Source organism: Arachis hypogaea, chromosome 15 (genome assembly GCF_003086295.3).
Source record: "Arachis hypogaea cultivar Tifrunner chromosome 15, arahy.Tifrunner.gnm2.J5K5, whole genome shotgun sequence".
Lineage (NCBI taxonomy): Eukaryota > Viridiplantae > Streptophyta > Magnoliopsida > Fabales > Fabaceae > Arachis > Arachis hypogaea.
The window spans coordinates 155,831,805-155,852,256 of NC_092050.1; the positions used below are offsets into that span (position 1 = coordinate 155,831,805).

Below are 20,452 nucleotides of genomic sequence, written 5' to 3' on the forward strand. Positions count from 1 at the left end.
AGCCATTATTTTATATAGATTATAAAAAATATTATATTTACATAAAAAATTAGTTATTAAATTAATTATTTATATTTTATATAAAAATATATATTATTTAATTTATTTTTAATGTGTATTTATATTTTAATATATATTTTATATAAATAATTAATTTTAGCATCATTAAAATTCAAAATAATTTAAATTTATTGAGCTAGCTCGTTCACCTGTTTAAAAAGGGTTATTATTTTTTTTCTAAATTAAACCCTTTAAATTTTGGATTAAATGAAATGAATTTGATTAATCCAAAAAAATAACGAATTAAATAGATTATTCCACTAAAAAAATTTGTTTATTTAACATTTTTTGCAAAAGTGGCAGCTTGTATAACCTGTGGCTTTAAACGGACTGTCTCATTTGACAATTTTAATTAATTTGATGCTTAATTTTTTTTTTTAACATTTGCATAGTTAATATAGTATTTAAAAAAAACCTCTCGCAGTAGCACTCGTTATTCTAAGAAGGAAAAAAAATAAAAGAAAAGCTTTAAAATAAATTTAAATTATACTATATATGTTCATAATTTCTTAGCTATCTACTTAAGCATTATTATCAGGTCTAAAAACCAGAATGTCTCCTTTAACTATACTTTTTTTTTTTTTATCAAAGACAGGAAGACTTGAATTTGCCACCTCTTAAGTGAGTATAGAAACACTATGCCATTTGAGTTATAACTCATTAGCATCTCGTTTAACTATTTGATGACAATTTTTTTTGGGTATATTTATATAGTTGATATATTATTTAAAGAAAATCTCTCGCAGTAGCTAGTACTCGTTATTCTAAGAAGAAGAAAAACTAAAATTGATCTAAACTATGTTTATAATTTCTTAGCTAGCTTCTCAAGCAATATTATTATTATTGCCTTTTTAAAATTAATGTCAACTATCTTTATTGTTTCTTAAGCATTGCCTTTCCCTAAAATATAAAAAAGAATTAAGTAATTCGTATCACGAACCATCATCATTTGTCGCTGTCCTTTGATTTTGGATAAAGATGACCACTCTCCAATCTCCAAGTATATATAGAAAGATAGGAGATAGAGAAGAGAGAATTGGAATTAGAATTAGAATAAAAAAAAAAAATGGAGTGGAGAAAATGTTATCTGGATTTAATGTTAGTGCCATTAGGAATTCTTATGAGTATTTGTTATCATATTTGGTTGTGGCATAAGACTCGCACACACCCTTTTTCCACCTCTATCGGAATCAATGCTAATGCTCGACGATTTTGGGTCCCTGCCATGTTGAAGGTACTATTATATATATATTCTCCTCAAAATTAATTTAATCAATATCACATAATTTGCACTCTTATTACTTTTCATATATGTTACATATTACACATATTACTATGCTTTGCTTTAATTATTATATATATAGTTCAAGAGGTTTTTTTTTTTCTCAAAAGAAAAAGAAAATTAAATAATATATAACTCTTCTGGATTTTTGCTTTGGAATGGTAGAAAAAGCATCTATAATGTATTAATGTATGTATATAGTTGAACTTTACCTAACTTTCAATTTGATTTTTATTTTACCATTTATAAACTAAACGAAAGAGCTACGTGTTTGAACTCTTTGAAATTAATATCTATCTAGCTATTATATAAAGAGAATATGAAATTAAAGTAATTTAATGTTTAATGTTTTAAAAAATATTTTTCATTATAAATGAAGATATGTTATTAATTTCAATAATTAAACTCATAACTAACCTTTTGATTTTAGTGAGACATATTTATTATTTTGACTAATTTCAAATATTTTATTATTATGATATATATTTATATAAAAAAAAATGCTGAATTAATAGGCATGTTAGTTAGCATCTCCTACTAATACACTAGTATATATAATGTCTATATTTTGATGAGAAATAATAGATTTGCTCTAAATTTTAAATTTTAAGAGTTTATTTTGTATTACACTTTATATAATTATCATAAAAAATGTTATTTGTATATTAAAATTAGTCACTAAAATCAGTTACCAATGTATTTGTGTATAAATACATGCGTGATTTAATTTATTTTCAATATATATTTGTATTTCAACATATATTTTATCAATCCTGCTATTTCTGCCAACTTCTGCCAACTTTTATTTATAACTGTGTTTAATGGAAGTGTCTTTGTGGATGTGTCTAATAAAAATATTTTTTTTATGGTTGTGTTTAATAGAAGTGTCTTTATAGATATATTTTCTGGATGTGTCTCTTTATATATGTGTTTAAAATATAATAATTAATTATTGTTGACAATAAGTTGGCAGATAATATGTTAGTACCCTATACTTTTCCTTATGCTAGTGACTGACTTTGGTGGTTGATTTTGGTGTACACGTAACATTAATGCTAAGTAGACAAAAAAAACAGTCAAAACTTGTCTTATTTAGCATTAATTAATTGTCACAACAATTAATAAATGCTAAATAAAGTAAGTTATGACTGTTTTTGGCTAATTTTCTTTGGTTACCGAATATTTCCTATTATTATATATGCTTAGAGCATGTAACGAAAAAAAGTAAAGAAAAAAAGTTGAAAATATTTTTGTCCATTTTTTTAGGACATTGAAAAGAAGAACATCTTAGTAGCTCAAAGTCTCCGAAACCTTATAATGGGATCAACTCTCATGGCCACCACCTCCATTCTTCTCTCGGCCGGCTTAGCGGCCGTGATAAGCAGCACTTACAGCGTAAAAAAACCTCTAGACGATATTACCTATGGCGCACACGGCGAATTTATGGTGGCGCTCAAATACGTGACGCTTCTTACCATATTCTTGTTCTCATTTTTCTGCCATAGCTTATCAATTATGTTCTTGAATGAATTGGCCATACTAATTTGCACACCACAAGAAGCACTCTCTAAGTCTATGGTAACACCGGAATATTTGAATGAGATTTTGGAGAAGGGAACTATTTTGAACACTGTGGGGAACAGGATCTTCTACTTGGCACTCCCTTTGTTGCTTTGGATCTTTGGCCCAATCCTTGTTTTGTTGTGCTTCATGGCTATGTTGCCGGTGTTTTACAATCTTGACTTTGTTGTTTGTTGGAGTTCTTCTAATCATGGGAAATCAAACATGATCATCATCAATGCCAAAAGTGATAATAATGACTATCTTTGAATACCTAATTATTAATTGGGTAATGTTAGGTAGACAAAAAAAAAAAAGAAGCCAGAATTTGCCTTATTTAGCATTAATTAATTGTCGCAACAACAAATTAATGTTAAATAAAGCAAGTTATGACTGTTTTTTACTGATTTTTTTTTGTTATCAAACATTTTCGTTATTAATTATGATCACTATAATTAACGGAAATGTTTGGTAACAAAAAAAATCAGCCAAAATCAGTCATAACTTGCCTTATTTAACATTTATTAATTGTTGTGATAATTAATTAATACTAAATAAGGCAAATTCTATTTTTTTTTTCTACCTAGCCATAATTAAAAACTTCTATATAGTTTTTTTTTTTTTGGACATGAATAACTTGGTGTTAATAAACTATGATATAGTTTGTTATGCTGCAGTTATTCATGAATAAAAAGAATATATGTACATATATTATTGTTGTGTATGCATCTTTTACAATGATGTAAGTTGTAAAAGTAAAGCACGTTTGTATAAGGCATGTATATTAGTGCAGAAGCGCTTTATTGAAATAATTGAAAAATAATAATTATCATTATTAATCTCTCTCTGTCTCTCTATTTTGGCGTTATTAGATCTTTTCCCTTGAGTAATCAAAAAAAAAAAAAAAGGGATCTTTTTCCTTGATGATGCACTAACAATAGTGTCTTTCATTGTTTTGATGATGAATAAAAGGTTATAATATGTATGACATCTATGTGGATGACTTCTGATTCCTAATAAGTGAACTACCTTTTTTCATATTCCAGCAATAACGTTGTTTTAATGAAAAATAGACAATTGCAACAATTAAACTTTAAAATGCTTTAATTTACAAGAAATTCTTAGGTGCTCTTAAAGTAGATAAATATTCTTATTCAGTTATTCTGATTCATTAATTACTTCTATGTTATTATTATTATTATTATTATTATTATTATTATTATTATTATTAATTTAAAAATTTTAATAAAATAAAAATTAACTTAAACTGGTCTACATTATTGAAATAAAATAAATTAACGTTACAAAGCAAGAACATTAATTATTATTAGAGCACACAAGAAATTCTCTTAATTTACTATTATTTTTCTTTTGGCAACTAACCGCAATTGGTGCCATGTTGTTAGAGGCTTAGAGCATAATCAATATCTCCATCGGTTTGAGTTTTTTTTCTTTTATTATTATTATTATTATTATTATTATTATTATTATTATTATAGGTTAGCATTATTGCTTGTATTTTGGGTTGCCTTTTTCATAAATAGTAGACTCTTTGGGAGAGTTTGCAAATCCCAGTTGGACTCTGAATGTAATTAGTTTGTTTCCTTTGGGCTTAGGCAATAATGATAACATTAAAATTATCATACCGACAGGGGGAAAAAAAAAATCTTTTTCAATCTTTTTAGTATTTATAATTATTATATTTAATTGAAGAATGAACTAGTACTATATAGGGTTACGTATTACTATGATTTAATTCTTCTATTTGAAAGCAACAGCCACAAGATAAAGGATTATTATTCCTAATGGTATTTCGGCAAAGAAGTAAAAGTACAGTGAACATTAGGTAAGATATGAATAAAAATGTGTGTTTGAATGCTATCAAGTGATATAAAAAAAACTTTCTTTTTTTGAATTAGAAAAATATATTTTTTTAATTTAATGTATTTAGAAAATATTATAAGTAAAAATAAAAATATTTAAAAAAATACAATTATCATATTTTTTAAAAAGATTTTTTTTTTTACTTTTATAACAAAGGATATTTTAACATAATAAATAAACAAAAATACTTTTATGTTGTATGTTGTATCCAAACAAAATTAATAAATAAAAAATATTTTTCTATAAAATATTTAAATATTAAATTATTTTTATATTTTTAAAATTTTATTCTAAAAAGATAACTTAAAATTTTTTTTTTAGAAGTTCATCACCTAAACAAACTCTAAGTAATTAGTTGCTCGTTTTGTATTTTTACTAATAAAAACTTAAAGTAATATCCAAAAATTTTAGCTAAAAATATTTTAATTTGTCATTTTAATAAATTTTGATTCACTAAAAATTTTTGAAAAATATTCAGACCGGTCCATCCGCCTTTTCTAAAGAAAGCAAATTTATATTATAATAATATTTTTTTGAGAGCTAAATATCTTCTCTTATAATAAAATTTGTTAAAAATTTATTCGTCTAACATATATGTCAAAATTTATTTAAAGCGATGTAAGGACTAATATATCTAACGAAAGTAATAATTTTCAAAAACTTTTAAAAGATAAAAATTTATAAAGTTTAAATAAAATTGCAATCTAAAATTTATCTGGAGATTAATTTCAAATTCGAGTATTTCCTCTATTATTATTTTTGTCACTCTAGAACGTAGCCTGCGATGTAGATGATGTTTGCCAAAATTTCCTTTAGCATGTTGCATGCATGCATCGCCCATCTATCTCAAAAAATACATCAGCTAATAATAAAGTAATAGATCTTGTGAAAATTAAACTTAATTAGATCTTTAATTACTAATTAGTATTTTTTTTCGTTTATCCTGAAATGCGTGTGGGTTCACCGGCTATGAATTTCTGATGTATTGTTAGGACTTAGGAAGCATATTATTAATTTATTATTAAAAAAGTTATTATTATTGATGCATATTCTTGTCAACCTATGTCCTCTTTTTCTTTTTCTATCTTTTGGACACTATTTGAGAATGTTAATAATTAAGATCCACATTATATTCAATCATTCTTTCACCCTTTAACGAAAGATATATATTAAAGAATATAAGAGTTAGGAATGCATATAATTAGATTCATAGAATATTTAACTATATAGAATTCGAATATAAATTGGTTTAAACTTTTGTTCATATTGGAATGGGAGAATATTTTGTTCACGTAATATATAATACAATTCCAATTAGCTTAGGGGAACAAAATAATACTACATACTTTGTTCATTTAGAAGTTGACTACTTTTTTGTTGCCCACGTCCTAGATTTGATATCTATTTAAGGGTGTGTGATGTGTCGATGATCAATGAATTGTTACATGAACAATGTGAAATTTAAATTTTGAATACTTATTTATTAAGCGGACGAGTGAATTGATTATTCGATCAACCAAAGTTAATTATTAAAAATTGACTACTAACTAATTTATATATGTGATCCCCTGAAATTTTGCTCATTAATTAGACTATACTATATAACTTTTAATACTTTGATATGTAAATTAGATTGGTTATTTATCTAATTTACTGATTTTCTGATTCAATTAACTAATTTGATTATATTTATTTGGGATAAGTATTGTTTTGATTTCTAATATTTAGAGTCAAAATCGAAATCATTCTTAACCTTTTTTTTTTTGTTTTAAAATCATCCTTAACGTTAAAATTATTTTTAAAATCATTCTTTTGACAAAATTATCCCTGTTAACACGTTTGGTTTTCTCTTACTCCAATTTCACCATCCAAACACTTACTCCAATTTCACCAACCAAACACCTTACTCCCACCACTTACTAGCCATCTTTTACTCCTCATATCAAATCAGTCCATTTCCTCGATTAACATTGCAATTATCTTCTTCTAGCTCCTTTCTTCCAGTTTCTTCTGCTCTATCCGCTCCTCACTGCACCTTGCCTCGCCACCCCGTCATCGCCGCACCTGACTGCCCCCATCGCCTCGCCTCGCCGCCCCTGGCCTGCCATCGCCGCCCCCTCGTCATTCGCCCGCCCCCTACCACCCCCTCGACACCCCCTACTATCACCTCGCTCCTCGCAGAATAGAAGCCTTGCATACTTTTCGGGTGAATCGATTTCAGTATGAAAATTTTTCTCTCTTCACTTTTTCTGCTGATATCTGATTTGTCTCTCTCATTGATAAATTTTTTTCAATTTTTTTTAAATTTGAATACTTTATTGTTGTTAGATTTGATGTTGTTGGATTTGTTATTGTTGTTGTCTCTGGTAATGATTCTTGTTTTTTTTTTAATTTTTCTTCTTCAGTCTGCGTCCAAGTTTCGTCTTCCTATCCTGAGCCCGCAAATATATATAAAATTTTCCGACCATTTAATCTTATCTAGCATCACAAAATTAAAATACCATCGCTGCTGACTTGGAGAGTTTCACATCTTCTCCATCTTTCAATTTTTTTTCTTTTCAAAAATTTTCCAGTAATTGACATCTTATTTGGAGTGAGGATGAGATTTGGGATGGTTGAAAGTTTTTTTTAAATCTATTTTGATTAGGAGTAATTTGGTTCAAAATGATGATTTTAAAAATAATTTTAACTTTAATGACGATTTTAAAACAAAAAAAAGTTAGGAACAATTTCGATTTTGACCCTTAAGGACCAAAATAATACTTACCCCTATTTGTTTTTAAAGTAGTCAATGTTAGTCAATTTTTTTTTCATAAAATTAGTGAACTTATTTTAATAACTACCCTACAAAACACCCATTGTTTATATTTTTCAAGAGGCACTATTTACACTTCCAAAACCATATTAATTCAAGAAATCCAAGATCACCATCTCCAAAAAAATATCATATAAACCAAGAATCATTATCCAAAGGCATGAGTTATATCATAGATGACATATGTAGGAGTATGAAGGGGAAAAAACCTGGTGTCATAAAAATCTGAAAAAAAAAAAAAAAAACACACCGAAATTAATTTTAAAAAATTATAAAATATAAAGTAAAAAAATATATACATATCTAAATATGAAAACAACACATATGTATAAATTCATATAGAAAAATAAAGTTAAAAGGAATAAATAGATCTACCTAGCTACCAGGGGAGATTCAAGAGAAAAATAAGAACAAGAACAAGAAAAATGAATAGTATCGATTCAATTCCATATACTCTTTAGCATTAGTATCCATGGAGCGAAAGACATGTTATTATTTGGACATGGTGCTTGTGCCATTAGGGACTTAGGGTTTTTGATAAACCTTTCTTAACCATCTTTTTTGGAGTAGATTCCCATGGCCGTTGTTTGTGCTATGATTAAGGTATGTATGCCTCTTTAAGTTTCTTAAGTATATGTACATGTGGATAAGTGTGAAACACATTTCCGCATTTAAAATAATTTTTTTTTTTTGTTTATTTCTATATCTTTACTTTAAAAATAATTTTATAATTAATTAAATGATCATTGTTGATGTTCATAATTATTGAATTACAATCTTCATATTAGTTAGTATTTATATCATTATTAATTTTATATTCTATAACTCAATGAACGGTACGAAATAAAAAAGTTTAAAAGTTAAAACAAAGATAATGTATAGTTATTTGACTAGAGTATTTTAGACTAAATTATATTATTTGTGATATATATATTTTACTGACTATAAATACATGTGTTTTTTAACATTATTGTATACTAATATAATTTTAACAAAAAATTTTATAATAATTTCATGCTATTATTGTTTCTCATTTGAATAAAATTTTTCACATATTAGTTACTAAATAATTTAGTATATCTTAATATTAAATAAAAAATTAAAAATAAAACACAATTTTATATATATACTAATAATCATTGAATAATATATATTATTACAGGATAATATATAGGATATAGATAAGAAGAATATACTAGCTGTACAAAGTATTCGGAATATGATAATGGAATCAAACCTAATGGCCAACACATCCATGGACGGATCCACGCATGTAGGTGTGGGGCAAGTGCCCCACTACAATTTAGAATTTTATTGAGTAGTATACAATAATGATATTTATTTGTTCTTATTAAATTATTAAATTTGACCTCACAATAATTTTTAATTCAACTTTCGATACTTGATAGTCATATTGAGAACTTCATATTAAATGTCCATTATAATGATTAATTTTTAAATTTAAATAAGATTCGTGTTCTTTCTTAAAAATCGACTCGAAAGAATATTATCTATCCATTTGTGTTTCTTCTTTTAAAATTAGCTTTAATTTTTTTCATAATAACTATACTAATTGAATGAACTTTTTCAACTATAAATATCATCAAGAGCTAATTTGTATGAAAGTTGAGTTTTAAATGATTGTTTAACGACATATATAAAAAAAAAGACATTTTAATTATATTGTCAAGGTTTCAAAATATGAAATATAAAAAATTAAATTTTAAATTATATGTTATTATTTAAATTATATATTGCCAAGGTTTAATTATTCTGTTGGTCCCTATAATTTCGCGAAATTTTCAATTAGGTTCCTATACTTTTTTTCCTTTTAATTGGTCCCTGCACCAATTTTTTTTTCAATTGAAAAAAAATTTGGTGCATGGACCCAATTAAAAGAAAAAAAGTATAGGGATCTAATTGAAAATTTCGCGAAATTATAAGGACCAATAGAGTAATTAAACCTTATTTAAATTACTATTTTAGTATTTTAATTTGTAATTAGATATTTTGAAACCTAATCATATTTTACAATAACAAAATATAATTATAATAATAATTATGTTATGTATACATAAAATAATCACATGTACACTTAAAATATAAATTTAAAATACAAAATACATATTAAAAATAAGTTGAATAATATATATATTTATACACAAATTTATAATAGATAATTTGATAATTAATTTTTTATATAAACGTAATATTTTTATTATAAAAATTATTATAATATTATATTTTGCCCCACTATCAAAATTTTCTGGATCCGTCACTGAACACATGAATCCTCCTTTGTTGTGGTCTTGGAGCATTGATTAGTAGTAATTAGACTCTCAATAAGCCTCTCTCAACCAATTAAGCATCCTCATTTCTACACCATAACATGAAAATAATAATAATATTAATGTCACATTTGTTGTGACCATAGAGTACGTACTTGAATGAACTCATCATCATGGGAATGAAAGGCTAATATTTTGGGTATTTTGGGAAATGGGGTTTTCCATGTGGGGCTTCCCCTTTTGCTTTGGATATTTGGACCAGAAGGAAAGAAGAGATCAAGATGGGAATTGATTTGGAAAATAACGGTACAGTTTGATTTGAAAATTTATAATAGCCAGAATCATATATAGTTTATTAAAAATATTATTTGTATACTAAAATCAGCCATTAAAATTTTCTTTAATTATATATTTGTGTGGGTATATATATAGTAAAACTATATCAAAATTGACAGAAAAATTAAACTTTTAATAAATGATAAAGATCTTGTATCTAGGACTATCAAACAGGTTAGCTCGACTAATTTAGGCCCGGCTCACTAAGTCCACGGGTTAAATGGGCTAGCCTGTTTAAACCCACTTTATTCGCGGGATATAACTTTTTAGTCCGGACTGTTTATGGTCAGCTCAATGAGTTAAATGGGCCCGCCGTTTATTCTTTTATTTTATTTTTTGAAAAATATTTTGACAAAAAATATCACTTTTAGGTTAAAAACCTTTTAAAAAATTATTTTTTTTAGTTGATGGGTCGAATTTTCGGATCGGATCGAAAGAAATATCGACTAAAAGTGCAACTTTTTTTAGAAAAAAGTAAAAAACAATAAACGGGCCACCCGTTTAGCCTGCAGACTAGCCTGTTTAACCCGTTATTTTTTTTGGGTTAATTGGGCTCAGCCCATTTAGCCCAAAATTTAAACGGACTTAACTTAAAAAAAAAATTCTGCTTATTTAAATAGATAAATAGATTGATCCGATGAGTTTAGCCCATTTTAATAGTCCTACTTGTATCGAAACTAAAAATTAATCAAGCTATTGAGTATAGACTATATATAGGAGTTGCAATATGTTATGACGAACCAATTAAGACAAGGTACGTCTTCGGTCATCTATATATATGAAAATAATGATAATTTTCTTATTAAACGCATGCAGCCATGCACCCTCGTTCATTTTTATCAAGAAGCTAATTAAGGACACTAATTATATTATGGCATGTTGTGAGGCACTACTTTCACAGCCAGAAATAATATTTGTTTTTTTTTATAATTTGTAATGGTGTATCCTTGTCATTGATGAATTAAATTAAACAAGGATTTAGTATTTTTGAGCAACTCAAAGGGCGGTTAGGTAATATTTTACATCAAATGCATCTTTGGGACTTAATTAGTACAGCTAGACGCACATGTAACTATGTACTAACCATATATTAGTAGTAATAATTTAGTATATTATTATCCAAAAATGTTTATGTAACATATGAGATATCTAAGTCTCTAATTTCGTAAAACGCGGATGAATTTAGATATTTTACGTTTTAAAAAATAAGAGACGATTTTATATTTTAATTAGTCAATAATTTATTTATTTTTAAAATAAAAAATAAAAAATTTATTTATTTATTTATTTATTATTATTATTATTATTATTATTATTATTATTATTATTATTATTATCCCAATGAATGAATTAAAAAATTAACAAGATTATGAAAACCAAATCTCTTATAAAATTAATAAAATTAGATGTTCAAAAATTTAAGAGTTTAACTAAAGTTCAATAAAAAATAAATTGAATATAATAAAATAATATATTTATATAGAAAATATATATTTCTTTTAGAAAAAATATTTTTTATATTTTATTATTTTAAATCGATTAACCATCAAAAAATTATACCAGTTCAATAGGTTTAATCAAATTTTAACTATTTTTTTTAGTTTTTTTTATCAGTTTATCACTAATTTTTTTTTACTTTAACCGAATTAATTTGGTGACCGGCTTTTGATTAATCCAGTTGAATTAACCAGTTTGATCTAATTTTAAAATTGTGAAAATTAGTAGGATAATTTATCAAAATTCACTAAGTGAAAATTTACCTATAGTCAATTTTATATGGTGCTGTTTCTAGATTATTGACACATATTATTATTTGGTTTGATAAAAAAAAAATCAGTTTATTTTATACAAATTTTTTTTTTAAAAAATCAGTTTGAATAGATTAAATAACTATATTTAATTTTTTTTTTCAATTCTTTCTACATATTATCCCCAAATAATGAATTTAGTACGTTCTTCTTTTTCATTCTTCTTGACCAAATTTCTTTCTTCAAATTTATTTTTTATTTTTATTTATTTAATTCTCGTAAAATATATGTATACGAAATTATTTGAAAATGTAAAAATTGGTATTCTAAAAAAAAAAATCACATCTTTTTGTTTGTATAGAAATGACAAAAGAGAAAAAATGAGGAATCGGAATGGAAAGAAAAAAAATTAGGCTTCACATGGAAAGATGGAGAACCGAACTTACGATACAAACAAAAGGTCATAAATAGTATTATCTTTCTCTGTTTCGTCTTAAACATTGAATGGTGTGATGAGATGAACAGTTATATATTTATTAAATAATTTTCATTATTCATACTTTCATAGTGAATTGAATAAAAATAAAAATAAAAAAACACATTTGAAATAAGAAATTTGATTAAGAAATTAAATAAGAAGAACATATCTAATTAAAAGTTTGAGATTAGTTCTGTAAAATTAGAAGAGAACGAATTTTAAGAGCATAATAAAAAAGAAGAGAATAAAAAAATTATTTAGTCTAAATTAAATTAGTTTTTTTAATTAAACCATTTGTATATAATAAGTTAATTATTTTTAAAACCAAATAATAACATGTATTAACAATTTAAAGACAATTTGATGTGAAGTTGACTGTAAGTTGATCATTCATTGGTAGGTAAGGACCCAAATAAAAGTAAGAGGGAGTATTTGTCCCCACAAAGATTTTAATAAAAAAATATAATTATATATAAATATTAATATTTATCTTTTTGTTATATTATGTTTATCTCTAAAATAAATAAATAAATGAATTAAAAAATAGTAATAATTAGCGTTATGAAAATATGTCTTAAAATATTAATAATTTATTTAAACAAGTGTCAAGAATTTAAATTTTACTTTATATATATAATAATTTATTGAACAATAATAAATTCTTAAATAAAATTTAAATCCACGACATATTAATTTTTTATCTATTATGTTAGAATATATTAAAAAAAATAAAATAAATTATTTATACATAAATTTTACTTTATATATTTTTGCCTCTATTATTATTAATTTTTTTTGGGTTCATCCCTGTTCATTGGATGGCTTCAGTTGTTGAGACCCGGGAAGAAAAATGCGTGGTTTACACTTTACACTGCACCATAACAATAGTTCTTAATTAATTCTCATTTCATATTCCCTAATCGAGGATGTTTGTTTTCTTGTGTAACACTTTGTGTTTATAATTAAAGGATCTAGTTAACCTGTGTTCTTAAGTTCACGATAAATTTATTATCAATAAAAAATTTTAAATGTTTTTATTTAATAAATATAAAATAAATATATTAAAAATTTAAATTTATTATATTTTTAATAATTTTTTTAATTTGAAAATTTAATATGTACCTTTAGAATATAAAATAAATAAACCCTTATTATTATTGTCGTTACATACACTTTTAATGTTGTTGTGTCCAGTTGTACTAGAAAAACAATAAAAATAGTCAATAATCAGTCAAAAAAAACTTTGCACATCAAAAAATTAAAAACCACACATTCAAAATCCATTTTGGTTGATGTTTTATTGTTTTCCTAAAAATAGGTTAAAATGAAAAGACATTTCTCTTACTTTTTTAGTTATTGTTTTTTTTTCTCAAAAAACAATTCATGCAAATTAAATTGGATTCTGGATTTTTTTTTCTAATAAAAAATTCATTGCCTGAACACAGGTCATGTTACCTTAAACAAGCTGGCACAGATACTGCATTATTCGTTCGCTTGACATAATGCATAAATTCCTTAATTTTGAAACATCATAGTAATTAATTACTGAAATTATATATCATATATTCATATTACTGAATTAAATTAACTTTAACTTTGTCAATGTCGTCCAACTAACTAATTAATAAGAAACATATTCCTTCTAGAAGCTTTTTTGTATTATTCAACAAAAGAAAAACACATGATATATTTGAAGGTCAACTATATGGTTTAGTATCTTAATCTATCTCCACTAGTTGAAATATAATTTACTAGTTTATTATTGCAATTATTGGCCTTAAGTAGTTAAGTTACATAATAAAACTGCAAAAGACAAATTGCAAACCAAATTATGATGACAACATTTTCAAAAGCAGGCTTAATCCTATTGGAAATTTCAATATATTAGGTGAAATACGTAAAATATAATATATTAAATTATTTCTTTTCTCCTGAAGACATGCAAACGCTTTTAAAAGTAACGCGTGTATATATGCACTAATAATATATGTATATATATTTAAAAAAAAAAAAGGTAACATGTGGTATCGACAAGGGAAAAAAAAACAAAATTTTTTTTATAGGTCAAGTTACAATATAATAATATCTTGGGATCCAACCACCTACACTTGTATAAATTATTAATGCTAAACTAATGATATTATTTTAAACCCAAATACAACTAATGCTTCTTTAGGTCATCATGATAATTATCATGGATAAATTCTTGTTAATTAGCCCTCTCCCCTCCTAATCACACACACACTAAATTAATCACACAACATAATGGACGATGAAAAAACGACAGTGCGTTTTGGTGTCCTTGGTTGTGCTCACATCTCCATCAAACTTTGCAAGGCCATACTTAGAGCACCAAATGCCACTCTTCAGGCCATAGGCAGCCGTTCTCTAGAGAAGGCAACTGCCTTCGTGGCCGAGAACGGCCTGCCGGAGGCAGTTAGGGTTTATGGTAACTATGAAGGTGTTCTTGATGATGATCACGTGGATGCTGTGTACATTCCTCTCCCAACAGCTCTGCACGTGACATGGGCAGTAAGAGCTGCTGAGAGAGGAAAGCATATACTTTTGGAGAAACCGGTGGCGATGAACACGGCGGAGCTTGACCGAATTCTTGAGGCTTGTGAGGGTAATGGGGTTCAATTCATGGATGGGACCATGTGGGTGCACCACCCTCGTACGGCTAAAATGAAGGAAGCTTTATCTGATGAACAACGTTTTGGTCAACTCAAATGGGTATGTGTTAATCAATTTTATATATGTATTGTTGTTGATGTTCTTTTTCTTGTGTTTTACAATTTGAGTTACCCTAGATTCACTCATGCATGAAGATACATATATGCCAACATAGAAAGACAAATCCTTATTCCTTTGAAATAAAAAAAGGGGGTAGAAATTCAAGATTTAAATGTAGTTAATTCGAAAACACAAATAGGATTTTGTTTTTGAAACACTATTATCCCATTTGAAGAGTAACTTTCATAATATTCGAAAAAATATTATTAGCTTCCCTTAGGTTCTTGATAATAGAAAGAACAATACCTTGGACTAAAAAATATATCTTCCTTTTTTCTTTTCTTTATCATTTCTTATTTTTCATCTTTAGAAATGTTCAAATAATAATAATCACAAGTGTGTCAACTTTTTGTCCACTTGATTATAAAAATACATTTGATTATGATATATATAAACCTTCTATCTACTTCCTACATTGATAATAAGCCTTTCTTAGTTTTAGAATATTTTAATAGTCTTTGTAAACCCCCTCATTCATTAGATGCCTTCTAGTTTAATCAATCTTAAAATTAAACTTATTTAAACATGCTAAATAATTTTTAATTTAATAATCAATTATGTTAAATATACATTAAAACTAACTATTAATATAAAATACATATTAAAAATAAATTAAAACTATACTTATTTTTATATATAAATATATAGTAATTAATTTAGTGATTGATTTTTATACATAGTATTTTTTTTAAATAATATTTGTATTTTTATTAAAGGTGACTTACAGTTATGAATGGACGGTATAATAGAGACTAAAATGAACAAGATTTAAATTAAATTGCCTTTTAGATACCAAAGTTATGCCTGTACTTTATTAGACAAAATTAGAATTAATATTGATAAAATCGATAAGAATGCTGGCTATTAGTTAAATTAGTTCCTTAATTTTACACACGTGACAACATTTCCATATATTGTGATTAAACAAATTATAGTTTTGTCTTGGTAGGCATAAATTAAGGTTGGCAACATTCCAAATAGAGCCAGTATTAGTTGTGGGGTACTTTTCAATGGGTCTTGAAAAGTTATCTGCCACTTTTTTATATTAGTAGTCATATACTCTCATATTAGTATAAGATGTGAAGATATTGCAACATATTAATAATTTAATTCATTTGCTTTTAAAGTAATTGTGAAATGTATCCAAAAAGACAAGATTGTATTTATTTTTTTTTTTTTGGTTCTTTGGGACAAGATTGTATTTGTATTCATTCTAAATAAGCTTCTTCCTTTATGTTCTGGGCTTTTTTTATTGGGCTTCTGTTGACAAACATTGCACTCATGTTAGTCAGCTTATTGGGCTCAAATTGAACTGAAATGGGCTTACAAATGTGATTAGATTTTGATGTTATAGACTTCACAACCCTCATGCCAAGAAAAAAAAAAGACTTTACAACCCTATTATTCTTTAAAGTTGCAATCAGTACTGCCCCTCCCCAAAAGAAAAAAAAAATTTGTCCAAAAAAAAAAAAAATTCATGATTGTTGTATTTTACCTATTTCCATGCTCAATTTCCCCACATAGTGCTTAAAAAGTCAGCTACATGTTATATTATTGCTTAAGAATTTTAAATATACTGAAATACTAATATTTTAATAATTTTAACAGTTAATTTTAATTATAAAAAATATATAATATATTAATTAAAATTAACTATTAAAATTATTATAATATCAATATTTTTAGATACATTTAAAAAAATTTTTATTATATAAATTAAGTTACGTTAAATTTATTTAAATTCAACTAGGTAATTACTATCAAGAAGTAGTATTTTTATACTTAATGACAAACTATATTCATAAACCAATGAAAAAGTGACACATAAAATATTGTATTAAATTAGTTAAATTTAAATTAAGGTAAGATGTAGTCACTTTATGAAAAATTGATAAAGTTGATAATTGAGAGTGCTTAAATAGTTTGATTTATTTGACTAAATTTTCATCTAACAGCTCTCAATTATCAACTTCACTTCACGTGAAATATCTGCACTTAGTTTTTATCTTAAATTAATACATCAAAATTTACTCGTATATAAAGATGTCTTTGTGTAAAAATAATAACTAAGATATGAATACCTATTAACTAACTGGACTCGGTTTCTATGAATTAGATACACAGTTGTCTGACGTACAATCCCGGACCGGAGTTTCTAAAGCATAGTATCCGTGCAAAGCCGGACCTGGACGGCCTCGGCGCCCTCGGCGACACCGGCTGGTACTGTATACGCGCCATATTATGGGCCATGAACTACCAACTTCCAAATTCAGTGCTCGCTTTTCCCGGAGCCATTCTCAACGAACAAGGTGTAATAATCTCATGCGGCTCATCCTTGCATTGGGAAGATGGAAGATCTGCAACGTTCCATTGCTCCTTCTTATCTTACGTAACCTTTGACGTCACTGCTTTGGGAACCAAAGGATGTCTCCGTCTTCACGATTTCACTCTTCCGTTTGAGGAGAATTTCGGTTATGGAACCTTCTGTGAGGCTTCGGAGATGGATTATGGGAAGATTGAAGCGGGAAGGTGGTGCCCTAAGCCTAATGAGCATGTTGTGGAGACTGAGGTTCCTCAAGAGGTTTTGATGGTTAAAAAATTTGCTGAGTTGGTTTATAATATCAAGTTTTGTGGAGAGAAGCCTCTGAAGGAATGGAGTGTTGTGAGTAGAAAGACTCAAATTGTGTTGGATGCAGTGAAAGAATCTATTCAGAGAAATTATCAGCCTGTTGAAATTAAATAATTGTGAATTATTATTATATTAGATCTTGGAGTAGTAGTATATAATGTATTTAATTTGGTTAAGGACTTTGTTGCGTTGCTGTGAAAGGCTGCTTCATTGTTAATGTTGATTTGAGTTTATTATGTTTAATAGTTAATGAACATGGAAATTTGTTTACAACTGGTTTTTACAAGGTGAAATTATTACACGTTAATTTTTTTTAATTAAAAGAATAAATTACCATTTGTATTAATAAACGATACAGATGTTGACAAATATACTCATATAAGAATAAAATGACAATTATAATCATAGAAGATGGCTTCCGTGTACGTTAAGGTATTCTTGGCACATAGAAACTATCTTCCGTAGATACAATTGTCGTTTTATTCTTATATGGATACATTTGTCAACTTTTATATCTTTCATTAATACAGATAGTAATTTATTCTAATTAAAATTAATGCAATATACCCTTGTGTTTGTGAGCGTCCATCTTGAGTTTTGGAAAGTGTTTTTTCTATCAATTCAACTATGAACTATCACTATAGCAGTTAATTTCAGCCAACAAATATTGAATTGCATTGGTCAAACAAACTTACTCGAACAAAACATAAACCAAAAGAAGAGACGAAAACTACTTCAGATCTTGTTGCAAATGGTCGTTTATTCTCACTTGATGATGCTCCTCTCAACAAATACAATCATAGCAAGCATTCTACTCTTGTGATCCAATTCTTGGTAACACTTATTATCCATTTCTTGAATAAAGTCACGTTTCATAATTGTTGTTTATTAATTTTATAAGAACGATGAGTCTATAATTATTTGTTTGGGTCATTCCTTAGAATGAAGTAGATATATATAAGGCAACTACTCAAATGAAGATGCTAAAAACATCTTTTTATGAAGATTCTTGTGTTAAAAGTGTACTTTGTTTGTTTAGCCACACTTTAAAAAAAATAACACTTTTGCAACACATCAAAATCAAACCATACATTTTATCATCTAATGGTAAAAAAGAAGTATCTTCATATGAAGACAATAGTAAAATCTTCATGGTAGTATCCACCTATATATAATACTAATTATATATTGTGCAAGGTTCAATATTTAGCTCATTACATGTAACTACTGTATATTTTGTTTGCTATGGTTGAAAACAGAAACTCGGGCACCAAATTTTAGTAATTTTGGCTAATATTTAATCGTATAAATATTAAATTATTTTTAATAAATAAATTTTATTAATTTATATATGTAAATTTTAGTAAATATAAATGTAAATTGTATTGATTAATGTGTATAAGTTTTGATAAATATAGGTATAAATTATATATTTTTTGTGTACAAATTTTTATAATTATAGATATAATTTTTCCATAATAATTTTTAATATTTTGTGTTATTTGTGAACGATTTCTCTCGCATGACTTTGGTATATTTTTTAAAACACAAATTTAAAGTATCTGATAAATTCTTTGCTTTCTACCAAATGATTCAAACTCAATTCAATAAGAAAATCCAAGTGCTTTACTCAGATAATGGTGGAGAATTTATAAATCAATCAATGCGCGATTTTTTTATGGAAAATGGTCTGATCCATCAGACTTCCTGTCCAAATACACCCCAACAAAATGGTGTGGCTGAGCGGCAAAATCGTAAGTTACTTGAGATGATCCGAGCCATACTTTTTGATGCACAAGCTCCAAAAACTTTTTGGCTTGAAACTATAGCGACCTCTGCCTACTTACTGAATCGCCTGCCTACCCAAGTTCTCCACTACAAAATACCCTTACAAGTCTTGGCTATTCAGACTACAATCCCGTCTATTCTAACCTTACCACCTCGAGTATTTGGATGTTCCGTCTTTGTCCATATCCCCAAAGTCAATAGAACCAAACTTGATCCTTGTGCAGAAAAATGTGTTTTCGTTGGGTATGCTACACACTAAAAGGGGTATAGGTGCTACAATCCAATCACTTGTCGTATTCATGTGACCATGGATTGTGATTTTTTAGAATCCGAATTTTACTTCAGCCGCCAACATGGCATTCAGGGGAGAACAATAATGAACCACCAAGTTGGTTAAATAACCTTTGTTGCCCAGAAACTGTTCAAACAGAGCAAGTAGATGGAGCCACCGAGCATACTTCACTCAACGTAGAAAATAACTCGGTACATACAACCAGTGAGAGTCCTTTTGAGAATGTCAAACAAGAGGTAAGTAATTGTCAATCTGATAATTTACTCCTTGTTTTTAATGAGGCCACTAATAATAACACTATAACATTGGAACATGAAGAGCCAGAGTCCAATACCTTTATTCTTCCTCCAAGAAGAAACAGAGGGATGCCTTTTGATCGGTACTCACCAAAACATGTTTTCCGTAACTCAAGATATCCGATAAGAGTGGATAGAGAAGGAATAACAAATGTTGCAAAGGCTTTTTCCACCAGACTCTTAACAGAAGTTATTCCAAAAAC

General features: G+C 26.8%; 2 protein-coding genes across 3 annotated transcripts; both read left to right on the forward strand.

Moving 5' to 3' along the window:
• The first annotated feature begins 1,074 nt into the window (after positions 1-1,074).
• On the forward strand, positions 1,075-3,743 carry LOC112747276 (uncharacterized). 2 transcript variants are annotated; one of them, XM_072217311.1, is made up of 3 exons: positions 1,075-1,294; positions 2,609-3,201; positions 3,462-3,743. In XM_072217311.1, the coding sequence occupies exons 1-2, from the start codon at positions 1,127-1,129 to the stop codon at positions 3,170-3,172; spliced, it is 732 nt and encodes a 243-aa protein (XP_072073412.1). In that variant the 5' UTR covers positions 1,075-1,126; the 3' UTR covers positions 3,173-3,201; positions 3,462-3,743. The 2 variants fall into 2 exon arrangements, with proteins under 2 accessions (XP_072073412.1, XP_025651017.1); XM_025795232.2 differs by lacking the exon at positions 3,462-3,743 and having other exon boundaries at positions 2,609-3,222.
• A 10,831-nt stretch (positions 3,744-14,574) lies between these two features.
• LOC112751629 (uncharacterized oxidoreductase At4g09670) lies at positions 14,575-18,146 on the forward strand. Its single transcript, XM_025800840.3, has 2 exons — positions 14,575-15,184; positions 17,361-18,146. The coding sequence occupies exons 1-2, from the start codon at positions 14,717-14,719 to the stop codon at positions 17,985-17,987; spliced, it is 1,095 nt and encodes a 364-aa protein (XP_025656625.1). The 5' UTR covers positions 14,575-14,716; the 3' UTR covers positions 17,988-18,146.
• Positions 18,147-20,452: the final 2,306 nt, after the last annotated feature.